Source organism: Cheilinus undulatus, linkage group 14 (assembly GCF_018320785.1).
Source record: "Cheilinus undulatus linkage group 14, ASM1832078v1, whole genome shotgun sequence".
Lineage (NCBI taxonomy): Eukaryota > Metazoa > Chordata > Actinopteri > Labriformes > Labridae > Cheilinus > Cheilinus undulatus.
Window position 1 is genome coordinate 21,000,816 of NC_054878.1, and position 24,154 is coordinate 21,024,969.

The 24,154-nt window shown below is 39.1% G+C and overlaps 2 protein-coding genes across 2 annotated transcripts in view; one reads left to right on the forward strand and one right to left on the reverse strand.

Annotated features, from left to right (window-relative positions):
• On the forward strand, positions 1 to 2,094 carry chac1 (ChaC, cation transport regulator homolog 1 (E. coli)). Its single transcript, XM_041804645.1, has 3 exons — positions 1 to 622; positions 751 to 786; positions 1,287 to 2,094. Exons 1-3 carry the CDS (start codon positions 452 to 454, stop codon positions 1,668 to 1,670), a joined length of 591 nt encoding a protein of 196 aa, XP_041660579.1. The 5' UTR covers positions 1 to 451; the 3' UTR covers positions 1,671 to 2,094.
• A 2,758-nt stretch (positions 2,095 to 4,852) lies between these two features.
• Positions 4,853 to 24,154, reverse strand: part of ino80 (INO80 complex ATPase subunit) — a 60,347-nt gene continuing 41,045 nt past the window's right edge. Inside the window, exons 29-37 of the mRNA XM_041805219.1 lie at positions 18,306 to 18,400; positions 17,724 to 17,796; positions 17,080 to 17,238; positions 16,172 to 16,274; positions 15,987 to 16,075; positions 14,966 to 15,121; positions 14,417 to 14,588; positions 9,886 to 10,101; positions 4,853 to 8,829 (exon numbers count right to left, since the gene is read on the reverse strand). Of these exons, the coding sequence (XP_041661153.1) occupies positions 8,612 to 8,829; positions 9,886 to 10,101; positions 14,417 to 14,588; positions 14,966 to 15,121; positions 15,987 to 16,075; positions 16,172 to 16,274; positions 17,080 to 17,238; positions 17,724 to 17,796; positions 18,306 to 18,400 (1,281 nt within the window). The 3' untranslated portion in view covers positions 4,853 to 8,611. The remainder of the gene's footprint in view (positions 8,830 to 9,885; positions 10,102 to 14,416; positions 14,589 to 14,965; positions 15,122 to 15,986; positions 16,076 to 16,171; positions 16,275 to 17,079; positions 17,239 to 17,723; positions 17,797 to 18,305; positions 18,401 to 24,154) is intronic.

Here is a 24,154-nt window from a genome sequence, read left to right on the forward strand (position 1 = left end):
CCGAGAACCGCCGGTGTAACTTCGCGAAGAGAAGCCTAAAAGCGCGGCGTTAACTCATTTACTTCTAAATTAGACCTCGATATTTCATTTATAACGGTTTTCTCCGTAGATTAACCGGCCGGCAAAGCAGCTGGCCGAAAAGATTTTCGATTTTTTTCCTTAACTGATCAGCAGGCCGAAGCGGCCGCCATGGATTTTTAAGGCATAATGCGGCACCTGTAATGCAATGGCAATGCATCGTGCAAGGCAAAATCAACTGCGAAATTCCATCTTCGCAACTGCTAAGCAGTTGGGCTCGAGTACCGTACGCGGTATACCTGCGAGCCAGCCGGTACCTCTCCTACTGGACCGGAGGAAGCTAACACTAGCTAGCTAGTCATTTAGCTGATCGCTTTAAGCTAAGAGTAAATCCATCTCTCCATCTATACGTCGCCAACACTATCGATCAAAAATGAAGCCTCAAGATATCATCACCGGGAAGACCAGCCTGTGGATCTTCGGGTACGGGTCGCTGGTGTGGAAGCCCGACTTCAAATACAGGAGGAGCAAGGTCGGCTACATTCAAGGCTACAAGAGACGATTCTGGCACGGAGACAACTTCCACCGTGGCAACGACGAGATGGTGAGGCATTTTAGTGTTTATGCTTACTTTAAACATGATGGTGGTTTGGTTTTTGTTGGCGCATCTGCTGTTAGAACTGAATGAGGCGTTGTCCATGACGTGACCCGTTTCTTTTCCTTTCCTTACAGCCCGGAAGAGTGGTGACGCTGATTGAAGATGATGACGTAAGTGGAAAGACATTTCCTTTGCATTTTATTCAAACAGCTGGAATTTTCCTCTGGAGTCACAACCAACTGTGGCCTGTTTGATGCCGCTTTAGCACAATTTCTTTGATTCTTTTTTTATATATATAATTTGGACGTCTTACAAAAAAATCTGTAAACTTATGTTAATGTATCAGCAGCTGATAACAAAGTAGTCGGTCTGGTTGAAATTGAGGGTATATTTTGTGGTTAAATAGCACATTTTCTTGTCAAATGTTGTTAAATTGCTTTGCTAGCATTCTGCCATTTCCTAGCTGACTTAAGGAAAGCTGGTGAGATATTTCCATTATGATGGCCAATGGTTTTACAAGTGCTGTATTTTGTTGCTCAATTGAATATAAAAGTAGATTTAACCCATACACTAAGTGTGACGTCAGAGGAAAACTAGTGCCACATCAACTAAGAAATTGCCATAAATATCCTACAATCTGTTAATTAAACTTGCTTTCTTTTTCTAACAGGCGAGCACTTGGGGCGTGGCATTCGAGGTGACCGGCTCCCAAGTTGAGGAGTCCCTCAAGTACCTCAACGTTCGCGAGACGGTCTGCGGTGGCTACATCACCAAGATGGTTGATTTCTTCCCTGAGGGGAAGGACGAGGCCCCAGTTCAGGCGATGTTGTATATCGCCACCCCTGACAACCCACTCTACCTGGGGCCTGCCAGCCCAGAGGAGATTGGCATCCAGATCGCTGTGAGCAGAGGGAAGACGGGCCACAACCTGGAGTATCTGCTCCGGCTGGCTGAGTTCATGAGGAGCAGCTGCCCACATGTGGAAGACCACCACCTATTTGCCATTGAGAAGGCAGCACTGACCGTGGTGTCCTTTCTGTTGGCAGCCCAGTAGCTCGTACCCTTTGTCTTATAAGCTTAGATAGTGGATGAACACACATACACAACACTGAGGCTTTTCACCTGTACTGCTAATACATCATTAAGTTGTAAAATTCATCTTCACACTACAATCCAGTGTACTTGATTCCATTAAATGCCACTGAAGTGTTTCTAAAAGGGATGCACGATGTTTGTGTTTTTTTTCCCTTAAGCATGACATGTTTATCTACATGTTTGTACAATGGTTAAAAATGTGTTCACACGGGTTTATGACTGTAAGATTGTGCAGTTTTTTTACTTTATTGCACATTAAGGTTTTTATTTGCACAGATCAAATGCTGTCCACTCAAGATGGAAATTTAATGTTTGTTCCAACTTTAAGTCGCAATTTGTTCATCCAGTGTAGTGACAAAGGCAAATAAAAATGAGTAAAACAAGCTTTTCTTGTGTGTATTTTTTCTTGCCTCACAGTGCCTGCAATGAGCCAGCATGTTCAGTTCACTTTGGAGCGCAAGCTCCATGAATGCTCCAGTAAAACCTCTCATATTTGTTTCCACTGTCAAGCTTTTGTTGTGAGGGAAAATGCTGGCATTATGAAGTACTTGCATGCATGTAAACAATATTGTATGGCTGCGTTGTATTCTATCAGTGGAAAGGTAACAAAGGTGGACTGATGAGTGAAAAAGTTCCCACCAAATTCTTTGAAGAATCTGGGAGGTAGGGGACAAATGGTTAAGTGTGAAACTTGAAGCAATTTTTTTTAACAAATCCTTTGAAATTATCTTGAGAAAAAAAAATGTGAATCACAGGAACCTAGGTAAAAGGAGACAATTTAAAGGGTCATAATGTACTACAAAGGTAGTTAACCACCAAATAATGTGTTATCTGCACATGTACATGCATGTTCTACATATGAGTTCTAGGGATCCGTCTGCATAACTTCATGTAGGCAACAGCAGTATCCAGAAAACTAAAACCTTGGAACCAGGCACTGAAAAGCACACATAGACAGTATACAAACATACATAAGACACTCCCAAACGTTGGCTGGAGCAGCTTGTACCCTGGAAACAGATTCAAGTCAAAGAGTATCGCAGTGCTTGGGCTTATATAAGCTTTGGCAGGGAACAAGCTCAGACCTGGAAGTCCTGTGTTTACAGTCTGCTCTGTGGTCATGTCAGGGTGCACCAGGAACAACGGACTGCAGAGGACACTCATCCAGATGATGTCATACTGACCCAACACCAAACCATGGGAAATGGTCATCACGTGAATGCAGGTGCACTTTTGAGGTTTGGCTCTGCTGCTCATACATTTCAGAAACATAGCTTTGAGCTTTTGGTGTTCAATCCATTTAGAACAAGACCTCATCAACTAAAATTGGTGGTTATGGTTGGGCCTTGGTGCTTCTACTGTATGCTTCTGCAAGGTATACAATGGCCAGACAGTGAAAGTGCAGTGGCTGGTCAAGATGGGTTGGAGTGGTTTCTGACCTCTTACTTTCAAATTGTACTCAGTTCATCCTTAGATCAGAGCAAGGCTGCCCATGAAGGGGAGAGAGAGCTTTCTGGGCCCATGGAGATCAGCAAAATCGTGTTCCATTGAGCTGTAATAAACATATTTGATTTTTTACCTGAATAATTACCACTCTTATCAAAGAATTTTTTTTAAATGGACAGAAAAGGTATTGAAATTGGATTTAAAAGTGGCAAAAATGGGTTGACAGAGGCAACAAAGAGGCAGAAAATGTCAAAAATGGGTTATAAGTGGCAAAATGGAAAAAAAAATTGGTGAAATATAAGAAATGGGAAAAAGTGGGTCAAAGTGGCAAAAACATAGGCAGAAAGTGGTAGAAAGGATTTAAATTGGCAACAACAGGCAGAAAAAAGCTAACAAGTGCAATGGACGTGAGATAAAACAAAAAATAATTGTGGTTGAAACTGCAGAAATTGGCATAAAAAGTGATTCAAAGGGGTCAATAGTGGCAAAAAATAGGTTAAGCAGAGGCAACAATAGGTGGATGGGGGCAAAGATGGGGGAAAATTGGCCCAAAGTGGCAGAAAAAGTGGTGAAAAGCATTTACAAATTACAAAAATGAATGTAAAGTGTTATCAGTAGTTCACTTATGAGCTATCTACTAGGAGTGATATAATGTTAATAATATTGTGCATGGCTCAAGGAAAAGCATGTCTACAAAATAAAATAAAATAAAATACATATAATTTGTTGGAAAAAAAAGAACTTATTCACAGTATTCTGTATGTAAATCGGGGGCGGGGGATGGGGGGGGTTCTGTGATAAGGTCACTTCATATTTTTCTTGCAAAACCATGAAAGACATCCATAATATTAATCTAAATAGTCAAGATCTTGAGAAAAACAACCCTGAAAATACACACAACAAAAAATAAAGTGTATAGACCCATGTCCAATACATGCTCTCATAATTGATAGTGATCATTGTGTTTCAGGGACATATGTGCTGTAACATTTAAATATCTATAACTGCATTTGTTTAGGGTGTCAGGAAAAAACAAGGTACTGTTACTGGCTAAAGCTGAAACATAACGCCTATTGGGAGGGGAAAAGAGAGAAAAAGAACCATAAACTAGAAAAGCATTCGGAGAGCGCACACCTCCATTAGCCCTATCTCCCAATAGTACAGAGTCCTTCAAAAAATTCCTGGATCCAGACGGTGATCCAGGAATTTTTTCACTCCAAAATCTAATCAGTTCTTCCTTATGCCATTTCTGATATTTCTTGAAAATATTTGATATCTGATATTTCATCAAACTCCGTCCATAATTTTTTGAGTTATGTTGCTAACAAACTAACAAAGTAACAAAGTAACAAACCCTGCCGATCACATAACCTCCTTGGCGAAGGTAATAACTGATTTCAACATCTGTTTTGCAGGCAGAGGCTGTTTTTGAACAGTAGTTGTATATGTAGCAATGGTGCAGATTAGGGCACTGGTGGGCTGGAGGTTAGTTTACATGCCCCATGTACAGAGGCTGTTGTCCTCAAAGTAGGTGGTCCAGTTTTGGCCCCTGATTTTCCAACTCTTTCCACTGTTGGGTCATTTCAATAAAGGCATAAAAAGCCCCCCCAAAAATCATAAAAACTACATTGTAGACTAGAATTAGTAATGCTTATGTGACTGAAAGAAAAGAATAAATCAACAAAGCATAACAAGTAATTTAGCACTCTTTTATTTTAGGTTGGCTCCTCCTGTTAGTAAAATGGCATATGCATTTCGTCATATGTACACATGAGCTATAAAAATAGACAGGCAAACAAGGGGAAAGCCAGAGGAAAGTGTCGCTCTCATCCTTATGTACATCAATATAGAACATCATATTTTAATCACACTATTAACACAAAAACAAACAAACCTAGAACAGATGTAGTGCTCAACTTAGGACACTGATGCAAACCTTTTTTTCATCTAAAACATCAATGACATCAAAGAGAACCACAGACTTCTCATCACAAGAAAACAACCTCTGAAAATAAAAATGGCTTCGGTACAATTTTTACACTGTTTTTACAGCTGAAAATCCCATTCACAGTCATCATGAACTGCCCCTGTTTTCACACAACTCAAATAAATTAACAATTAAACAACCAAATACTTTGAATGAATTCATACTTTTTCTCTTAGCAGCATTGCTTTATCATTTTGGAATATAATTTAACATCATTTTGGACAAAATATATATATAACTGATACAATTTCCGTCCATACAGCAAGAAATTTTCAAAACTCTAAGGCCTGCAATACTTGTTTGGATCCTAACATCTTTCTTACAAAAATAAGAGCTTTAGTAGAAAAGCTGTGGACATGTGGTTTGGTAAAGTCTTGGTTGGTAAGTTTCACATTATGCACTGTGGAATACAGATTCATCCACCAGTTAGCAGTGAGCATTTTTACACAACAGTTAAATAACTTAATGTACATGTAGAAGAACTAATAACACCAAATACCGGAAGACTTGGCTCAGTGCATTTGACAGAAACTTCTTTCACCCCTCTTCCTTGGACAACACAAGGATTTCACAGCCCTTAAAGCTACCAACGCCACTTCACGTCTTTTTCAGAACATCAGAACTGGGTAGCAAAACAAAGGAGTTTCCTGTCATGGATAAAAAAAAGTTTGTCTTCTCAAAAAGCACTTGAAATACTCTTGTCACAATGCAAAAAAAAAAAACTCAAGACTGATTTTTATCCACAAATTAAAATATGAATTGTCCCCAGGCTGCTGGGAACTGTACCTTTACATTACTGTGTGTGTCTGTAGGTGTGATGAAGGTCCTTTAAACTAGGTTTCCACTGCAGTTACCCTCGCAAGAGACTAGGAACTTCAGGAGGTACTCAGTAGGGTTGTCATACTACCAGATTTTTAAACCTCAATATGTTACCAGTAGAAATCCAATGATACTGACACCACACCACACCAAGTCCTAGGCACCTCAAATTAAAGATCCTGTTGCTGCCAATTACCAAAAATTGCAGGCTAACTCCTATTCACTGTCTAAACCATATTTATGTTGCAAATGTATTTGTGTAATGTAGACAGTGAGTGTCACTGCCACCATCTTTTCTAAAAGACATTCATGTGTCTTTTGCATCTTTCTGAGCCAAAAGGACTTATGAAATGTCAATATTAGCTGACCCAAGAAGGGTCTGGCTGCAGACTGTTCATCTCTGACCGTCACTCTCACGGACCTTTCATCACACTGTATGTCCCAGAAAAACTGCCGTTATTTGCCAGTACAACGTATGACAAGTTTTAGCTGTTTTTGTTTAAAAAAATCCACTTTATTTATAAAAAAGGTCTAGCAGCTACATTCATGAAATAACTACATAGCAAACATTACAGAGTAAGCAACATTTCAAACATCTACCAGAGAAAAGACCATAGGTCTAATCCAGGATTAAATTATGTACATACATGTTTTATAAGTTACACAGTTGCTTGCTTTAGGTTTGTAAGCTTTGGCTAAGCTAACATAGTTACGCTAGATACATAGTTAATGTTACTACATAAGTCAATGTAGCTAAGTTAGCTTTAACAACATGAGCTTTAGGTCATGTCGCAAAAGCTAAAGTAGCTACAAAGGTAAACGTACCTATGTAGCTTACTTAGCTGCTTTGGGATCTTATCTTTTGCTAGGTAGCTCTTTTATCTATAGCTAAGTTAGCTTTAGTAATGTGAGCTTTAGCAATCAAAGCTAAATCTTACATAGCTATACAGAAAATGTATCTATGTAGCTTACATAGCTGCTTTGTGAACTTAGATTAAGCTATGTTAGTTACATAGCTCCATTATATATGGGTAAGTTAGCTTTAGCTACAATTGATAAGCTAAAGCTTACTCAGCTATGCAGATAACATTGACAGTTATCTTAAATTGCTGCTTTGAGAGCCTAGCTTTAGCTATGTAGCTCTGTTATCTACTTAGCTCTGTTTATGTAGTTGGTGGAACGCTGTAAGCTATGCTTGCTGCTCAGAGTGTTTTACTGGCCGAAGAGCTTTCTTCCTAAAAGGCAGAATATTAATTTGGCTTTAATAACCGCTTTGTAGTCAGGTTTTCTATGTCAAGTTTTTGACTTTTAACTTTTGGCATCCTAACCCTTACCCTAACCCAAAACAGAAGTTTATTCTGCTTCTATTTAGAATGTTTTTGTCTGTATTTCTGCTCTGAGATATATGGCGTCTCAGATGAATGGTCTGAGAGTGGCAGTCTGCAGCCAGACTGTCTTGGCCAGTCTTGGATTTAAATGAATCACTGCTGCTTTCTGTATTGTGCCTGTGACAACTCCTGGTTAAAATTTTTGAAGTATTTCTATTTTTCTTTTGATCAATCATGGGTACTTTTAAACACCATCAACCAGTGGAAAAAAGACAGTTGCATTTATTTGAATTATTGGTTGTTAAAAAGTATTCAAGTATGGGACATTTTGACAGTCTTAGCACTCAGTGAAGACCCCAATCCCTGAAGTGGAAACACATTAAGTCCCAGGAAGTATAATTTTACCCCCAAAAGTTCCCAGACTAAGGAGTAGTACTTTCTGAGGGTGCATGAACTTCTGGATAGGACTTGCAGCACTGAACATTTCTTGTTTACATGAAACTTGTTGTGTCTAGTTTGCCTAATCTTCACCTCATAAGTCCTTGGTGTAAATACAGCTTAAATGGGCTGGAGGAACCTTAAATCCCTTGAGAAGCTGCTTCTGTAGCTATAAGTACTTTTCCTAATGTGGTTCCAGCTAGACTCAACTCTACTCAGTTTTGGTACCAGGCACTTTGTTTTTAATTACAACCTCAATGAAGGCGAGGCCATCATAGTGCAGGTGTGGGAAACTGCCATGACATCTACACCAACAATAATGGAGGACATTGAGGCAATAGTGATAGTGATGAATGGCTTTTTGCCACAGAAACGAGGCTACTTTTGTTCCAGAGAAATTTACTTCCAGCAAGAAAAAATGGTGTTGAAAAGCACAGGACAGTTTGGGAAGCTGTACAGTAGTACAAAGCAAACACAAAAAGGGGGTAGATTTCTGTGTTGGATATCCCACTCATGATGCTCCTAGTGACATTACTCTGGTTCAGCAGTGTCACGTTTTAGTATCAGCTCAGCTTGGATGGAACCTTGTTAGAGACGATACCAAAAAAAGCACCAGGTACCAGTTATGATCATTAACAGAAAATCAGTAGATTCAAGATGAGTTGAGCTGGTGCCACAAAGTGGAAAAGCACCACAAAAGTTCCTGGTATTTTTTGTTGGAAACATAGCTTTATCACTAAAGCTGTGGTGAGTTTTAGTAACTGTATTCATCATCAGATACTTTAGACGTAGTGTGTCTGTGGGGGTCACAGTGAGAGTAGGTCAGTCATGTGTTGTTTTGTGTGCGAGCATTTGTGCGTATGTACGGGGTTTATGAGTGCATTATCGAGCCCCGGGACCAGCAGGGCCCTTGCCCTTCCTGACTGCTCCGTGGCTGCTGTGGTGAAGGTGGTGGTGCCCGGGGGTCAGCTGTTTATGGGGGCTTGGGGCCGAGGTGCCTCCTTTGATCTGGGGGGAGGAGCTTCTGCTTGGGTTGAAAGCTGGGCTGGTACCAGACCGGCCCAGGGAAGGCTGCAGAGGGCTGGATGCAGAGAGGCCCACTAGAAGGAAGGACAGGGGCATGCTCAGTGTGGTGCTTTACTTAAACATACTGTAAGGTCTCAGGTATTGTCATCATTACTTCAGCAGCAGATGGAAACATGTTTTTCCCATTAATCATTTGGTTTTAACTCCAGACTATCTTTGTGTCTTCATTTGTTTCAAACCATGAAATATAAAGTGAATGTTCATTTTCACAGTGCTACTTCCATCAGCATCTTATTGTTCTGAGATAGTCCTTCAGACCCTTATGAGACTAACCATGTGTCTGTTGTCCAGTTTTTATGAAAAAAATAAATAAATCATGAAAATCTGAGATATAAGGGTTTTGGTCTGACGTGAACAATATGTATTTTTATACAGAGCCTTGGTTCACATTGACCTTTTTTTGTTCTCAGGAAAACAGCTTTATATGAGAATTCCTGGTATTGAAACAGTCCCAGTCAGCAGTTTTGGCACTCAGTTTATCAAAATATTTATGTAATAACCATTTTATATAAAAAAGAAATGCTATACTTGTCAATCTTACTGAGATTTAGGAAGTTGACTGCCAACTACACACCACAAAGGCAATATGACATATATTTATTTTTATTTATTGGCTATCTGTTGTTTGGATGTTCACCAAAGTATTTACAGCCTCTTTAACTTAAAAAAAATAATTTCCAGCTGTAAGAAATCGAAAACCTCTTTGCAAGTCTTCAGTTAAATCAAAAGTTTTATGACAGCATTCTGTTGCTTTAGAGCGACTTAACATTGCTGTGTTTCCCAGTGTGAACTCAAGTTGAAACCTGCTTTGAATCAGTATGTAATACTGGTTTGGATGCAGCTCACAGCTGTAACATACTGTTTAAATTGATATTGACAGCAGATTTTTCTCTGCCAAGGCTGAGTGTTTAAAGTAAAGCAACATGTGTGTTACAACTTAGGAAATAAATGTTTTTTTTTAAATAAGAAAAAAGGTTTTCCATAAATGAGAAGGCATAAAGAATACTTGTAGCAAGGCAATGATAATAATAAAAATAATTATAGTATCTCATCTGATTTTGCCCACTCACCTTTAGAAACACTGTAACCATAAGCAGCATAAGCTGCTGCAGATGCAGCAGCAGCACCAGCCATGGCTCCTGCCATAGCTGCAGCACTGCCTGCTGTTGACTTGCGCCCACGTCCTTTTCCTCCAGACTTGGCTCCGCCTCCTGAGCCTTTAGGCCGCCCCCGACTCCGCCCAGATCTGCCTCTGCCAGGGCTGATGGTATCAGAGACTGACACCCCTGAAGATAGAAGACAAACACAAAATCAGAAAAATCAGGGTTTTTTTTGAAGAAAACTGATAGATGGATTCTGTTGAAAGATGGGACAGCAGATAGAGCCTGAAATAGGGAAAGAGAAAGGGGAATGACATGCGGGGAAAGAGCCACAGACTTGAACTTGGGCCTCCCATTTCCATGGAGAGCAACCTAACCACTAGGCCATCTGCACTTTGGGCTCAGGTACACCCGTACAGCATGTACTTATACTCTGAATTGCACAGGAGATGTTGAAGTAAGAAAAGGGAATATGTTGGCATCTTAAAGATGCTAAAAACATCCATAGTAGTCAGGAGGATGGGACTTGATTGTCTGCACAGAGTATAACCAAATGTCAACCCAAGTCGTTGCTATCTTGTTTCATCTTCCTTCTTGTTGGTGGATTTTAAAACCTATAGACACCTTCTAGGGCTGGCCAATTAATTGAAATTTAGATTAAACTGCAATGTGTCCTAGTGTAAATTTCAACTTAAAGAAGGGGCAATATTTCTTTAACTTGAAATATGTTTCAAAATACCAGTTTAATACATTTTTTGCAGCAGAAATATGTGCCACACATTATGCAACTATTCAAGTGTCAGTTTTTCCTAGAATAATTTGCAAAAAATCCTACTTACCTTGTTTTTATTTGTCTTACTAAAAATATGGCTGAATAAGAATAAGACTAGCCTAATATTGGGTTATAAAATAAAATGATTTTTTGCTTGTTCATAGAGAAATACGTGCAGATTGACAAAAAAAAAATTGCGTAAAAATCACAATCACAACACTGGGTGTAGCTTTGCTCCCTGGCACAGTATGAAACAATCATCCTTCATGCTTAAACGCCCCTATGCCTGTTTTAGACTGGCAGTTGTCTCACCTGTCCATACGGCACACCGTCATGCCAGCTTTCATACTAGGTACGAGCATGCTGTGTGTTAGCTGCATCTCCCTGCAGTTAAAGTCCCATCATTCTTCATAACTTTTACCTCAATAAACCTCCATACAAGTGACTTGATGCAGTGTATAGGGGAACTGTGCCGGGAACAATTCAAAATAAAAGCATTCTGTACCATTGATGCAAGTTTCTCCAAAGAAATGCTAAACCGGGCTTTTACTTTGAAAAGCAAAAATCAGAATAGTACACTAACTGTTTACCTCTCCTGTGGAATATTGTGTTGTAAAAACAGAAAGCTTCACAAAAAACTTAAGAGAACATCTTTATTAAGCAGATTTGTTTTAGCTTGTGGCCTTCATCTGGGTCATCAAGAAACAGATTGCTAACATATGCTATAAATGTGGACGCATTTGCAAAAACAAGATAAATATGGCTCTCTATCATTTTTCTGTCTATTTTGGCCAATAACTGCATAGGTGAGATCTCAATTCTCTAGATTCTTCACATGTAAGATGTGGCGCTCATGCAGGCAGTCTGAAAGCCCTGACTTGTTAGCATACAAATAAACTGAAAATCAGGCAGTGTTGTCGCCAAGATGTGCATTTCACGCTGCCAGTCTGAAATGGCCATTAGAGATAGAGCATCCAGAAATCTCACGAGGCAGTCATCAGATGCTTCAGCCTTAAAGGGACACTTTAACATTTTCGCAAATTTGCCCATTGCCATAATTCCTATAGTCTTAGTAATAGGTTCGTTTCCTTTAGTTGTTGGTGCAAGCTGTTTCTAGATCTGGGGTGACTGATATACCAGCTGCACAACTAACACTATGGAGACAGATGGTATTTTTGGCTTTCCCCTCATCAAACTCATCAAATACACAATCCAACAACTCCAAAACGCTCTCGTGGACAAGTTGTGACCTGCACATTCACCACGCTATGAAATAATCATGGAACGTTACAAGACAGAGATGTTTTAAAGCTAAATGCAAAGCCAGAACTACCAAGTAACTACAGCACTGCCACAAGCGCGCACTGTGTCACTCCGTCCAGTGGTTTATTCGGAAGGTAGTTCAGAGTATTCGTTTCATGTGTCGTAATGTTACATAATTATACGTTATTATTTCATAGCGTGGTGAATGTGCAGGTCACAACTTGTCCGCAAGAGCGTTTTGGAGTTGTTGGATTGTGTATTTGATGAGTTTGATGAGGGAAAGCCAAAAATACTGTCTGTCTCCACTGAGTTGGCACAGCAGCTCCGAACTCAGCAGCGCTGATCTAAAAATAGCTTGCACAGACAACTAAAGGTAACGAACCTATTACTAAGACTATAGGGATTATGGCAATGGGCAAATTTGCCAGAATCTTGAAGTATCCCTTTAACCTTGTCCTTCATAGATACTACATTGGTGGTTTTTATATCATTTACACATAAATCCCAACCAATGATTACAATAAGTAGAGGCTCAAGCAAATTGCTCTTTTTCCATTACGTGTGCAGTTTAAAAAACTGATGTCTGCCTCTCTGGCAATGTACCTAATCCTTCCAGTACCCCACTCTCTCCACTGGTCTTCATTTCTTTGCATGTTTCCATCCACCCTGAGGTAAACAACCCTTCTCAGGGGGACATGAGCCTATCCCATCACTAACACTGAGGCACACATGAAAACCCCTCCACAAATCCCTCACTCGTCTCCTCCCTTTAGCTCCTAATCTCACTCTTCCTCCCCTTTTCACCACTTGTCCAAGTTTTGCAGATTGCTCCCTTCTTCAAACCATTCATTACAACATAATTCACATTTCTGAGAGCACCAACTTGCTCTTAGGCTGCTCTATCTATTTAGTAGGGTCATTAATAATCTCTCTGGCAGCAGCCTCTTAGCATTGCACCATAAATCCCAAAAGGGTTTCAATGAAGCTGCATGCATTTAGGAGGGATTACCTTATTGCAAAGCATCCAAAGTACAAATATACAGTCAAAGCCTTATAAACTATAGGCTCACTTTTTTATCTGGATCCAAAGGAACAGAACATGCTGGAACACTGTGGCCATAGCAAAATAAAACCCTCGTAAATCTACAAAAACACATACGAGGTACCAGACTACTTGTTTTAATGGATGCAAGCCTATTAAAACACAAGTCCTGATAGTGAAGAGAACAGACTGAACCGGCGTTATTACTGCACACAGAAGTCTGCTTCGCTTCTCTGACATCATTCCAACATGATAAAACTGCCTCGTGATGACGGGGGTCATGTTTTATTTGGCACATTTAGAGCTTTTAGAAAGAATACCAGCTCAGATACAATGTACAGAAATTATCTAAGATGTAGAAAACAGAAAATATAAGCATTTTGACATTTTATCATAAATAATATATTGTGCACGCAATTACATTCATAATATGATACATTTGGGACTTAATTAAGGTTTTTGAAGCTTAAAGACTCTCTTGATTATTTAACTAGAGGTAAAACACAAGTTTAAATCAAACCAGCAGTGAGAAGAGAGCTACTGTGAACAAAACAGCATAAATTATCTCTTTGTCGATCCTTTCCTGTATGTAATTTATATGTGCAGAACTCTATAAAGGAAACCCTCCTACTGCTTCCTTTCAGCTTACTAATGTGCTTCTCACTGTGAAACTTTGTCTGGATTAATGTAAACATAGCCTCTTATGGTCTGCATACTCTACATTACTTTGTCTGACTCCAACTAGTGACTGACATGAAAAAATAACTACCACTCTAAAGAAACAGGGAATCTTCAAGCTGATGATAGGCTAGTTTGTTTTTGTAGGTCATGAAGAGTCATTAGTCTAAATTTAGACTGTTTCATAAGTTAAAACTGCTAACAGTACATCTTAATGGTTAAAGAAGAAATCAGATTCTTTCTCTGGGTTATGTAACAATAAATCAGAGCAGCACTATATTGTAGCTTTGAATTCATAGTTTTTGGGGATTCATAGTTTTGACCTTCATTAAAAAAATGTTGATTCTGATTGTTGATTTCCTGTTTTTTTTATATTAGAAAAAAGGTCAAACAATGTATATAGAGTATAGGCAACACTGATACAAGGTATCCTGAGAGGCTTATCAACTCAATGTTAAATAGATCGACAAGATGTCTACATTTGTCTGAAGGTACTATAGAGTTAGCAAAGTTTTCCACAGAGCAACAGGTATCTACATCCCCATACATCATGTCACTAATGTCATGTAGAACATGACTTTGTCCCACCCCTTTATTTTCCATTGCTTATCAAAATGTAACATACCCATAACAGAGATTAAAAATTTGAAATATTTGTAACTCCATTGTTAACATGAAATATTTGCAAAATAATTGTTTAAGTCACAGAAAACTCTGTCAAAGATTCACTAAACTAAGTTTCTTACCATTCATGTTGTCAGAGACTGATCCTGACACAGAGGATGGAGAGTTGGTTGCCCGAGACTGTGGTGCAGAGGACACTGGATCATCCACGATGACCAGCATATCGCTGCTGCTCTCATCTGCATCAGCATCCGGGGGTAAAGATCCGGGCTGCAGCTCGCTACTCAGAGAGATCTGACCATGCAAGGGAGCAGACACAGACACAAACACAGGCTGGGAGTCAGCACCATGGGGAACAAGGGAAACAGGCTGGTACAGTCGAGGGAAAGAGCAGAGGAAAAAGGCAAAAAGGAAAAGAAAGAGAGGGGAGAACAGAATATAAAAGAGAATGAAAGTAAGGAGTAAAGGAAGTTGAAGGAATTTAGAGAGGGAAAGAGAAGTGGCAGAGGGATAGGATGAAAAACCAAAGTATTACATGACAAGAAATCATTACCAACGAAAGAAGTAAATATCAAGAGAAAACAACAGGCAGATTCGAGGTACACTGAGTTAGGAGCATCACATACAATTGCCTTTGTCTTTGATAAGTAATGCCTTCTGTCTTCCCTCACCTCACTAAAAGGACTGGGCATGGCTGAGTCCATCTCCACACTGATGAACGAGTCGTCTCCGTCTGCAGACAGGTTAGAGTTATCAGCTGACGGCGCATGAGAAATGACCAAGTTCACCTCTTTTTTCCTCTTGTTCTCTGACTCCTCATTCTTCTTCTGCAGAAAAAAGAAGCAGAAAATGTTAATGAAACAGGTTAGATTTCACAGATTTTATTAATTTGTTGTGCTATATCCCACATCTCTTATTTAAAACTTAAACCTTTAACAAATGTCAAGTGTTGAAAAAGTCTGCCTGTCAAACTTGAGTTTAGACTCTGATAACTCAACTAGTACGGACAGATTGCAAAGAAATTGATTTGCATGTCTCCTAGAGGATGATATCTAACGTTCCTCATCACCCTCTGACCTCACAGCTAGCGCTACTCTAATGTAAGACAAGGTATCTTTAACGAATGGCTGGATTTCATCAAATGAGCTCCCAATAAAAAATGTCCTCAGAGAAAAACACCAAATGTTTTCTGTGACTCTGCCTTTGGTTAACAAGAGAAAAGGTCAAACTTTACTGCTTTATAAAAGACAAAGCTTTACTACTTAAAGTTAGATTAAAATGCAGCTTGCATGACAGCTTAATTCCTCCAGAGGATGAACCCTTTCTGTTTTAGACACTTAATGGGTTTTAATATTAGCTACCCCATGGCTAAAATGTCATCTTTTAAGAAATTTTTTAATGTCATAATATAGAAAGAGTTTGTAATGTGATGATAATTTACACTCTCAAGGGGAAAACATTTAACTCTCTCTTTTGGGACCATCTTCAGAACAAATTAGCATGTTTTGCAGCTTATTTAGGCCTTTCCTGAATACTTCATCCATTTTCCTCACATCATTACTTTTCATTGTAACGTGCCACATTTCTTTCAGGCTCTTTTCTTCTTCTTATCTAGTACACACATTCCCTCTATGATCAATCATCCAACAGCTGCTGATGTTTGATGTTCCAGGTGATAATGTTATACGATACCTTCTCAGCATATTTCTCCCTCTTTCTCTTGCGCTCTTTCACCTTGCTGCTCTCCTCCTGCTGCCTCTTTTCCTCCTGTCTCTGACGCACTGCAGGAGAAAACACAACCAATTATAATTTTCTTTTGACCATATAGATTTTAAATCAAGTAGAAGATATCGACTTGTACGTTTGAAAATACTCACGTTTCTTCTCCAGCTCATCATCGTCTAATAACAGGCTGACCACCTCTTTGGGTTTGAGTGTGTCTGGTTTGAAGTTGCCTCCAGAGATGACCACCCTTTGGATCTTAATACACAAGAGCAGAAAAGTAAGGACACATTAATCAGCCATGTTAGGAATTAATATTTGCTGTGGGATAACATATTTTTTATTCACTGGTTGAACAAGATAAATGCTGGATTAAATTATTTATTCTAGCTTGATTTTGAGCCTTTGACTTTATTCAGAGAAAATAGTGGATGGAAAAGGAAAACCAGGAGATAGAGTTTGAAATGACTTCCAGGAAATGAGTCACAGAATGGTAAAACATCCAAGAAGATGAATACTTTATACAATTTAACCATGATGGACATCTCATCCAAAAATTTTTTTGATTGTTTCATGGGTACCTTGAACACTGGGTTTATTGTATTAAATTAAGTGTAATTAGTTATATCTACAGTGAGTTGGATTTTATCTCTCACCAGGTGATCAACCCAGTAGAAAAAGAAGACTGGGAATGTCATGTAGGGACATGAGGTGTGATCCTCGTCCAGTTGTGTATGATATACCGACAATAATCTAACTATTCTGATAAGTTATGAGTTTTTTCTTCTAAATTTAATATTAATGACTCAATGTAGGACATTACAGATTGTTAGCATTAGTACTGGAGTTTAAAATCATTGCATCTGCAGTGCTACAGGCTAGGAGAGATTATTTTCTCCCATGGGACTCCTTGCCTCCAACTGTGGCTTGATGCCGATTATATCTATGGGTCATGACTGAACCACTAGGCCATCAGCGCCCAGGAATGCAGTCTTTATTAAACTGCACATTTATTGTTACTCTTTGGTGTATTTGTGTTTGAATGTGTGCCTGTGTTTAAGACCTCGCTCTTCTCCTTGGCACGCTGTAGGATCCTCTCCTCAATGGTCCCCTGGCAGATGAGGCGATACACAGTGACCTGCTTCGTCTGGCCTAGCCTGTGCGCTCTGTCCATGGCCTGTTGGTCCACTGTGGGGTTCCAGTCACTGTCATAGAAAATAACCTAGAGGAAAACAAAACAAAAAGTTACAATTATCTGCAAGATTTTTCACATTTAATTCTGCTGTATTATTATTATTTATAACACGGTTCAATTTGTGTGATGCAAACATCCTTATTATTCTTTATTTTCCAAAACAAATTCAGGAATTTATTATCCCAAAAGGACTGCACTTTGACAGGATGGATGTTTTGTTTTAATAATCATTCAAAACTCATCATCAGAAAAGCTAAGCCCATTTGAATGAGGCTACAGGGACAGAAAAAGAGATTGTGCTAAGAGATGTTAATAGACTAAGAAATCATCATTCAACACATTCATACAGCAGTTTATGTAAACATGTTATTAATGCATAAAGACTGATTATTCCAAACTATTGAGACACTTTATTCTGGCTCAGCTTTTGGCAAATTAGGTAAAAATTTTTGTTGAACAAGCTTTGATGTTGAATCAGGGGGGTTTTGTTCTGTAATGTCCTGTTGACTCACAGTGTCAGCAGCAGTCAGGTTAATGCCAAGCCCTCCAGCCCTCGTACTCAGCAGAAAGACAAAGATATCCGTCCTACGGGAGGAGAGAGGAACACAGAGAGAATTGAAAGGTATTATTTACATCCGTGAAATACAATTGCATATGAAATCAGAGCGCAAAATTAAGTTAAAGTGCAATCTAAGAACCATCCCTGGCAGCAGACGAGGGTTTGGCACAGTTTTCTCCAGCATATTAAATTTAAAGAGGAGAAATCTTGAGAGGAGAAGGGTATATGATTCATGATATTTTAGAGCGCACCAAAGTAAAGCTGCTTCAATAAACCACACACTGTCTCACCTTCACAAGAACCAGAGGAGCACTAGTGCATTAGAGCTGCTTACTAATGTAAACCAGAGGGTTGCACTCAGTAGTAAATGCATACACACATGTGCATTTTTGGATCTACACATGCAAGATTAAATGGTTCACTTAATGCAGCGATATAGAAGAAAGGCAGATTTGCTGTAATTCATGGAAGAAGAGAGTTTTTGGTTTCATGCACACCCACACACACATTTTAGATCATATTTTTCTGTACCCACCGGCTCTGGAAGTCTGCCACCATGTCTCTGCGCTCAGAAATCTTAGAGGATCCGTCCAGGCGCATGTAGGTGTGCTTACGATAAACCATGTACTCCTGGAGAGAAGGGAGAGGAGAAAATTCTAAGGTTGTTTTCATGAAGCACGTTTCATTGCATTCTCAGACACTAAAAACATTTCTTTTCACCAAAGCATCTTACTTTTTCATACCATAGTCTGTATATAGAAATGGTTCTGTTGTGATGATTAGTCATTATCAAGTAGTCATTTTTTCTTAGTAGTTTTGTTGTAATCAGTTCAGTGAAGGCCACTTTGTCAAGAAATACACAATTTTCAGCTATAATTATTTCACTATTAGCAGTTATTAATTAGCATTTATTGCTGTTATTTATGTTTGGCGGTGTTTGGCTGTTCTGGGCCCCCCTGCTCTCACCCCCCTTGTCTGTTATGTACCTTATACGCTCATCAAAGTGACACAACATATAATGTAGTGAACATGCACCGGTGAGTAAACTACATAAGATGAGCTCGACAGGCAGCTACTATCATTGTTCACTAACAGTGGAGCCAGCTGGGGAATCAAACTCATTCTGAAGCAAGTCAGGAGAAGAGCAAAGACATCTTCTCTGCCAAGAAAAGCTTTCAGAGCAGTTCTCTGCTCTTCTTTCAGTAAAGAAATGCTGTTCAGCTATGCAGCTATAGCTACAACCAAGCTAATCGTATCACCAGTGACAGCCAGTGTTTACTGGCTTGCAGTACGACTAAACCACGACTGTATGTACTGCGTTGTTCTCCTCAAATGATGCCAGATCGGCCACAAACATTTACAGTTGGAGCTTTGCTAGATGGATCTGCCTGACAGCAGACATGGAATCTAGTCCATTGATCAGCTTTGCTTAGTGCCAACAACTTCTGTTTCAGAGCACTTCTAACTATCATAGGTCAAAACAGCTGACTTTTGCTTTCCTGCGTCGTAACTATAAGGTTTTTAAATAGCTTTGTGGCAGAATGTTTTCCTTTATTCGAGGGTAGTTTTGCACTGAGGACTCTGAGCATTGACAACACCGCAACACATTGGATTGGACAGAAAATGAGCTCTTCTAGCACAAAAAAACAAAAAACAAACAAACAAACAAAAAAACGTAACTGTGGATAGAGCCCTAAACGAGGAAAGGCATGAAAAAAACCCTAAAACTTACAATACAATCATACAATTTTTCATGACTAAGAGCATTCAACTAACACAAACATCCCTTCTGTTGTTAACCGTACAGGTCTGAGGGATCTTTGACATTTTATCAGTAAATTCAATGTTAGTACCAGTTTGTGGAAAAGGTGTGTCAATTCCGTGGTTCCATCAGCCAGCTCTGGTCTGCTCATGTTCTGGCTCTTAATCACATTACCAGCACAATATATTAGTACTTGTCATTAGGCTAATTTGACTTCACTTCTGTACAAGAGGGGAGACAGAGATGTGTTGTCCACATTGACAAAGTTTTGACCTTATTACAGGAAAAGTATTGGTTTGTGTCTTGCACAGATGTCAGTAACAAAAGTTTTTCAAATAACTGTTTTTGTTAAGCCAAGCCTCCCTGGATCACTTTTGTTATTAATTCTGAAACCATCAAAATTCAACTCATGTCACCCACACCTAATAAACTGAACTTTTTTCTTGGATTTAACATGCTGTAAAACATGCACTTCTATTTAAGTCTTCATCTAAAAAGCAGAAAAGTCCTTCAGGTCCACTTTTCGTCTTCAGAGGATTGAGGAATACAAGATTTTTCTTCCAATAGCAACTTTTGCCCTAAATATGAAAATCTCAAATTTCTTTGACACATTTTCTGGAGTTGAAACCTCAAACTCTGCCCAGGGAGACATTGAGAAATGCCGAATTTGATATTCTATCCCCCAAATGTCTCCTAAGCTGTTCTGCAAAAAGTGTGTGGGGGGTGTGTGTATTTGTGTGTGGGTGTTATGTCTGCTGGGAGGGGGCACTGATGAGGTGACATGTTGATCTCTCTTTAAGCATCCCAGCCCCCCCCCCAACTCAAACATGTCAGTGCCCCCCCCGACCCAAACCAGCCAACCAGTCACAACCACTGACACACATCACAACTCACCTTTCACCATCGTTACCAATGACAGCAATGATTCCACACCATGTTTTCTGTGACCCCCGCCCCAAACCCCTGTCATGACACCAGGGGCCTCTTGCCCTCCTCGCTCTGTGCGCCTGGCTCTGTTCCCAGCAGCCCCATCTGCTCTGAGTGAACACTACATTAGGGACCATTAGCCCAACTGCTGCTGACCCCGCATTGGATCAAGCTTTGATGGCGTGCCAGCAGGATGTTGCAGATCTTGCTGCTCTTCCAGAAAGCCTTACTCAGCCTTTTCCTAATCTTAAAACTCATCTAAGTCTTAACTTTCTGTCTTCACCACATAGTTTCAGGAGATCTGCTAAAACCTTTTAGACTCAGGATTCATCTGTTTCAAACTTGGCCACATTTAAATCACTGCCAGGATCTTTCTGCAACATTAGAACAACACTGAAATCTAACCTAAACATCTGGCAATGTATCTTATTTTTGTTGTGTCTTTTATATTTTTGTAATTTTTCCCTTATTTTCTCATTTGTTCTGTTGCAAATGTCTTAAATCAAGGTGTTGGTTTAGATTATCCTTGAAATGGACAAAATGTTGGTCTTATTCAACAAACTGTCAAGAGCTTATCATGTGCTTTAGTCTTTATGGTTTGATATCTCACAAACAAGTTACGAATGATGTCAGAGAGGAGAAAGGCTTGGGAGAAAATAAATTAGTTTAAAAAGTTTGAAAAAATTTGGCTGTCTGATAAACCTGTCTCTGATCTGACTGCATTGTGGCTTTGGCATTTTCATGACAACCAGCTTTTTAAAAAAGAAAGGAGTGGCAGCAGAGTTGTTCTCAACTTCCTGAACAAGAATGAGTCCCCAATGTGGAATAAAAAAAAAACACTCTGAAGTACATGTTATGATTTTTTGTTCATCGCCTTTTTTAGCTTGGGAACACAGTGTGCAAAGTCACAGCCTGTTCTTTACCAAACAACTTCAAAAATGAAAGGAATATGGTGCACAGACACTGTAAATATGTAAGGAGAATAACAGCCGAGTCCAAAATGTGATCATTGCTACACTGTTATATTAAAACTGTGCACAAATACCAATGCGTTATACCTTCTTGAGATGCCATCAAAAGGGCCATAGGGCCTTAAAGAACTGTTGTCCAGCTCTAGTAAAACTCCAACTACAGCTACATTGATGTTAATTTTGTCAACCAAAACTCTGACTAAAAATGTTAGTCAACTAACATTCTTCCATGAAAAAGACAGGAACAAGTCACAGTTCACACAGGAATAATATTACCTAAGGACCTCTGTTAATTTGTAATAATCACGCAGGACGTCTGTGTTTCTACTCCATACAAATCAACCATGCCTGTAATTTGCAGAGTAGAAATTCCAGTGCAGCTTACACACCATATTTCAACATACATAGTACCACAGGCAACTCGAATCCCATGCAAATTGACATCTCTGTACTTTAGAGTAGCAATTATGGTTTTTATAGTCTGTGTGGCTTTTCTGATCTAAGAAATGATAGCAGCAGCAATCGTTAACAAAGTCTGACACATATGAGTTTTAAATAGTGCCTCTCTTTTTGTTAATATAAGCTTATGTGTAAAATGGCTTTATTTTACTTAACTTATTTATTTAAACTATGCTGTCCAAATGTGCAAGCACACACCGCTGCTCTCTTCATATGTACAGCACTTCAGCTCTGCTTCCTGCAGCTTCTCTTACAAGTCCCTGATCTTATACCGGTATTATTAAGCCAAACATTTCATGCATAACACAGTTTACAATTTGAAATAAGTTGCTCAGGGGTTAGGCTTCAACAGCTGATCTGTGCAAGGAGGGTTGTTGTGAATGCAAAATTATCCCAAATTTATAGGGTGTAGAATAACATCAACAGCATCAACTGCATAAAAACTGTAAAAAGCAATGAGAGGTTCTTATTTAACATGAGACATCTCCCTTACTTATATGGGAGAGATGTTCGACTTTCGCTCTCTTCCTCTGTCTGATCAGCTGCAGACACAAAGGTGACTTATGCGACCTTAATGCATAATGGGAGATTAGGGGAATATTTTTCACTAACAGCTTGCTATGGATCTAAAAAATGTTAAAATACACATAGAGAGAGGGAAAACACACTTAAGAGCATGTTGTCATTGTATAGGTCTATGTATAGGACACGTGCAGGAGATGTCACCTGCAGAACGCAATGTGCATAATATTGCATTTTTTTGTATGAATTTTTGGAAATAAAAAATAATTGTGCATTTTCATAGCTGCAGCCATGCAGCAGCCTTTTCTTTTCCTTCAGATATGTCTGTAAATTTAAGTACATTACAGACTTTGACATCAGAGGGTAATAATCATCAGAGGTCCACAGGTTATATTAATCCAGTGTGAATAGTACTTAAGACAAGCTAAAAATAGATCTCTGATGTCTCAAACTCTGACAAAAAAGTAAGTTTAGAGTTAGAGACAATTAGTGACTACTGTGTAATTTAGTTTTCGTTGGACTTTCCAAACTCATATTTCTCTTCTGAGTAAATCCATCAAAACAAAATGCATCTGTAGCTTTTCTGCCTTTCAGCTGTAGAAAGCAGGGATCCCAGGTTTGGCAGAGTGCATGAACACACTAGTATGATTTGCCACCACATTAGGCAATGTTTGGACAGAAAGTAAAGACTAAAATGTAATCACTTCCTACGGACTAAAACTGGACTAGTAAAATGTCTTTGAGTTCTCATCAACCAAAACTATGAAGACCAGAAATGACTAAAATGGGAATTAAACTACTAAGTATCCTAATCTTAAAACAAAACTAAGACTAAAATCAAAAATAGGATCCAAAATTAACACTGTGCTACAGCTAGCTAGTCTCTTCATTGGTTGCCATTGTTTACCAGCTTGAAGTCCAACTAAAACACAACACCCTGTTCTCCTCAAGTGACATTTATTGATACAGTCATTCTATGGAAACAAGCATTTCAGCCGGTGAAAGACAAGGAATCTGGCCAGTCAATCACCTTTGCAAGGATATATTTTTATCAATAAAGGGCTTAAATACAGGAAAAATTTTGTGTCTAGGCTCTATGATTGGCGAAGAATAGGAGGAGGTATTGCAGAGCTATTGTAAAAATCAACAAAATCGGCTACATGCAATAAGGTTCTTGACAGAGTTAACTGTGTTCATAATGGTTGTTTGATAAAAATAAATGATGCCAGATTTTGAGTCAGTCTCATGTAAGATCAGTATCAAAGTTCAGACTATTGCATGATTGTGGTTCATGATAGAAGCTGGAAAAATTTTAGAGGTTTCCATCCTGCTGTAACAGACCGAAGTTTACAATCTCATTCAATAAAACTCTTCTACCCATGGATCATATTCCATATCTGAGTGCCTTTATTCCTGCTTTATGATTGTTAATAATAAAAAAGAGGAACTGACAGGCCAATTTAGTTACAGCTTTATTTCTGTAATTTGTATTCTTTGATATAACTCTACTGTAGACATGTCAGCCAGCTCTGTAATATAAGCCGCAGACTGACAGTACAGTAAAGTGCTGTCTAAGCAGCCACAGACACACAACTCGAGCAGGAGGGCAGCGATTTGGCGGTCCTGCTCCATTATTGGTCACTGCCAGAGAAAGCCGACTATGTTATTTTTCTTCAGGCCACCCGGATCTTTGCAATCCATCACCCAGCAAAGTGATGTCACCAGAAGAACGGGCAGCCGACT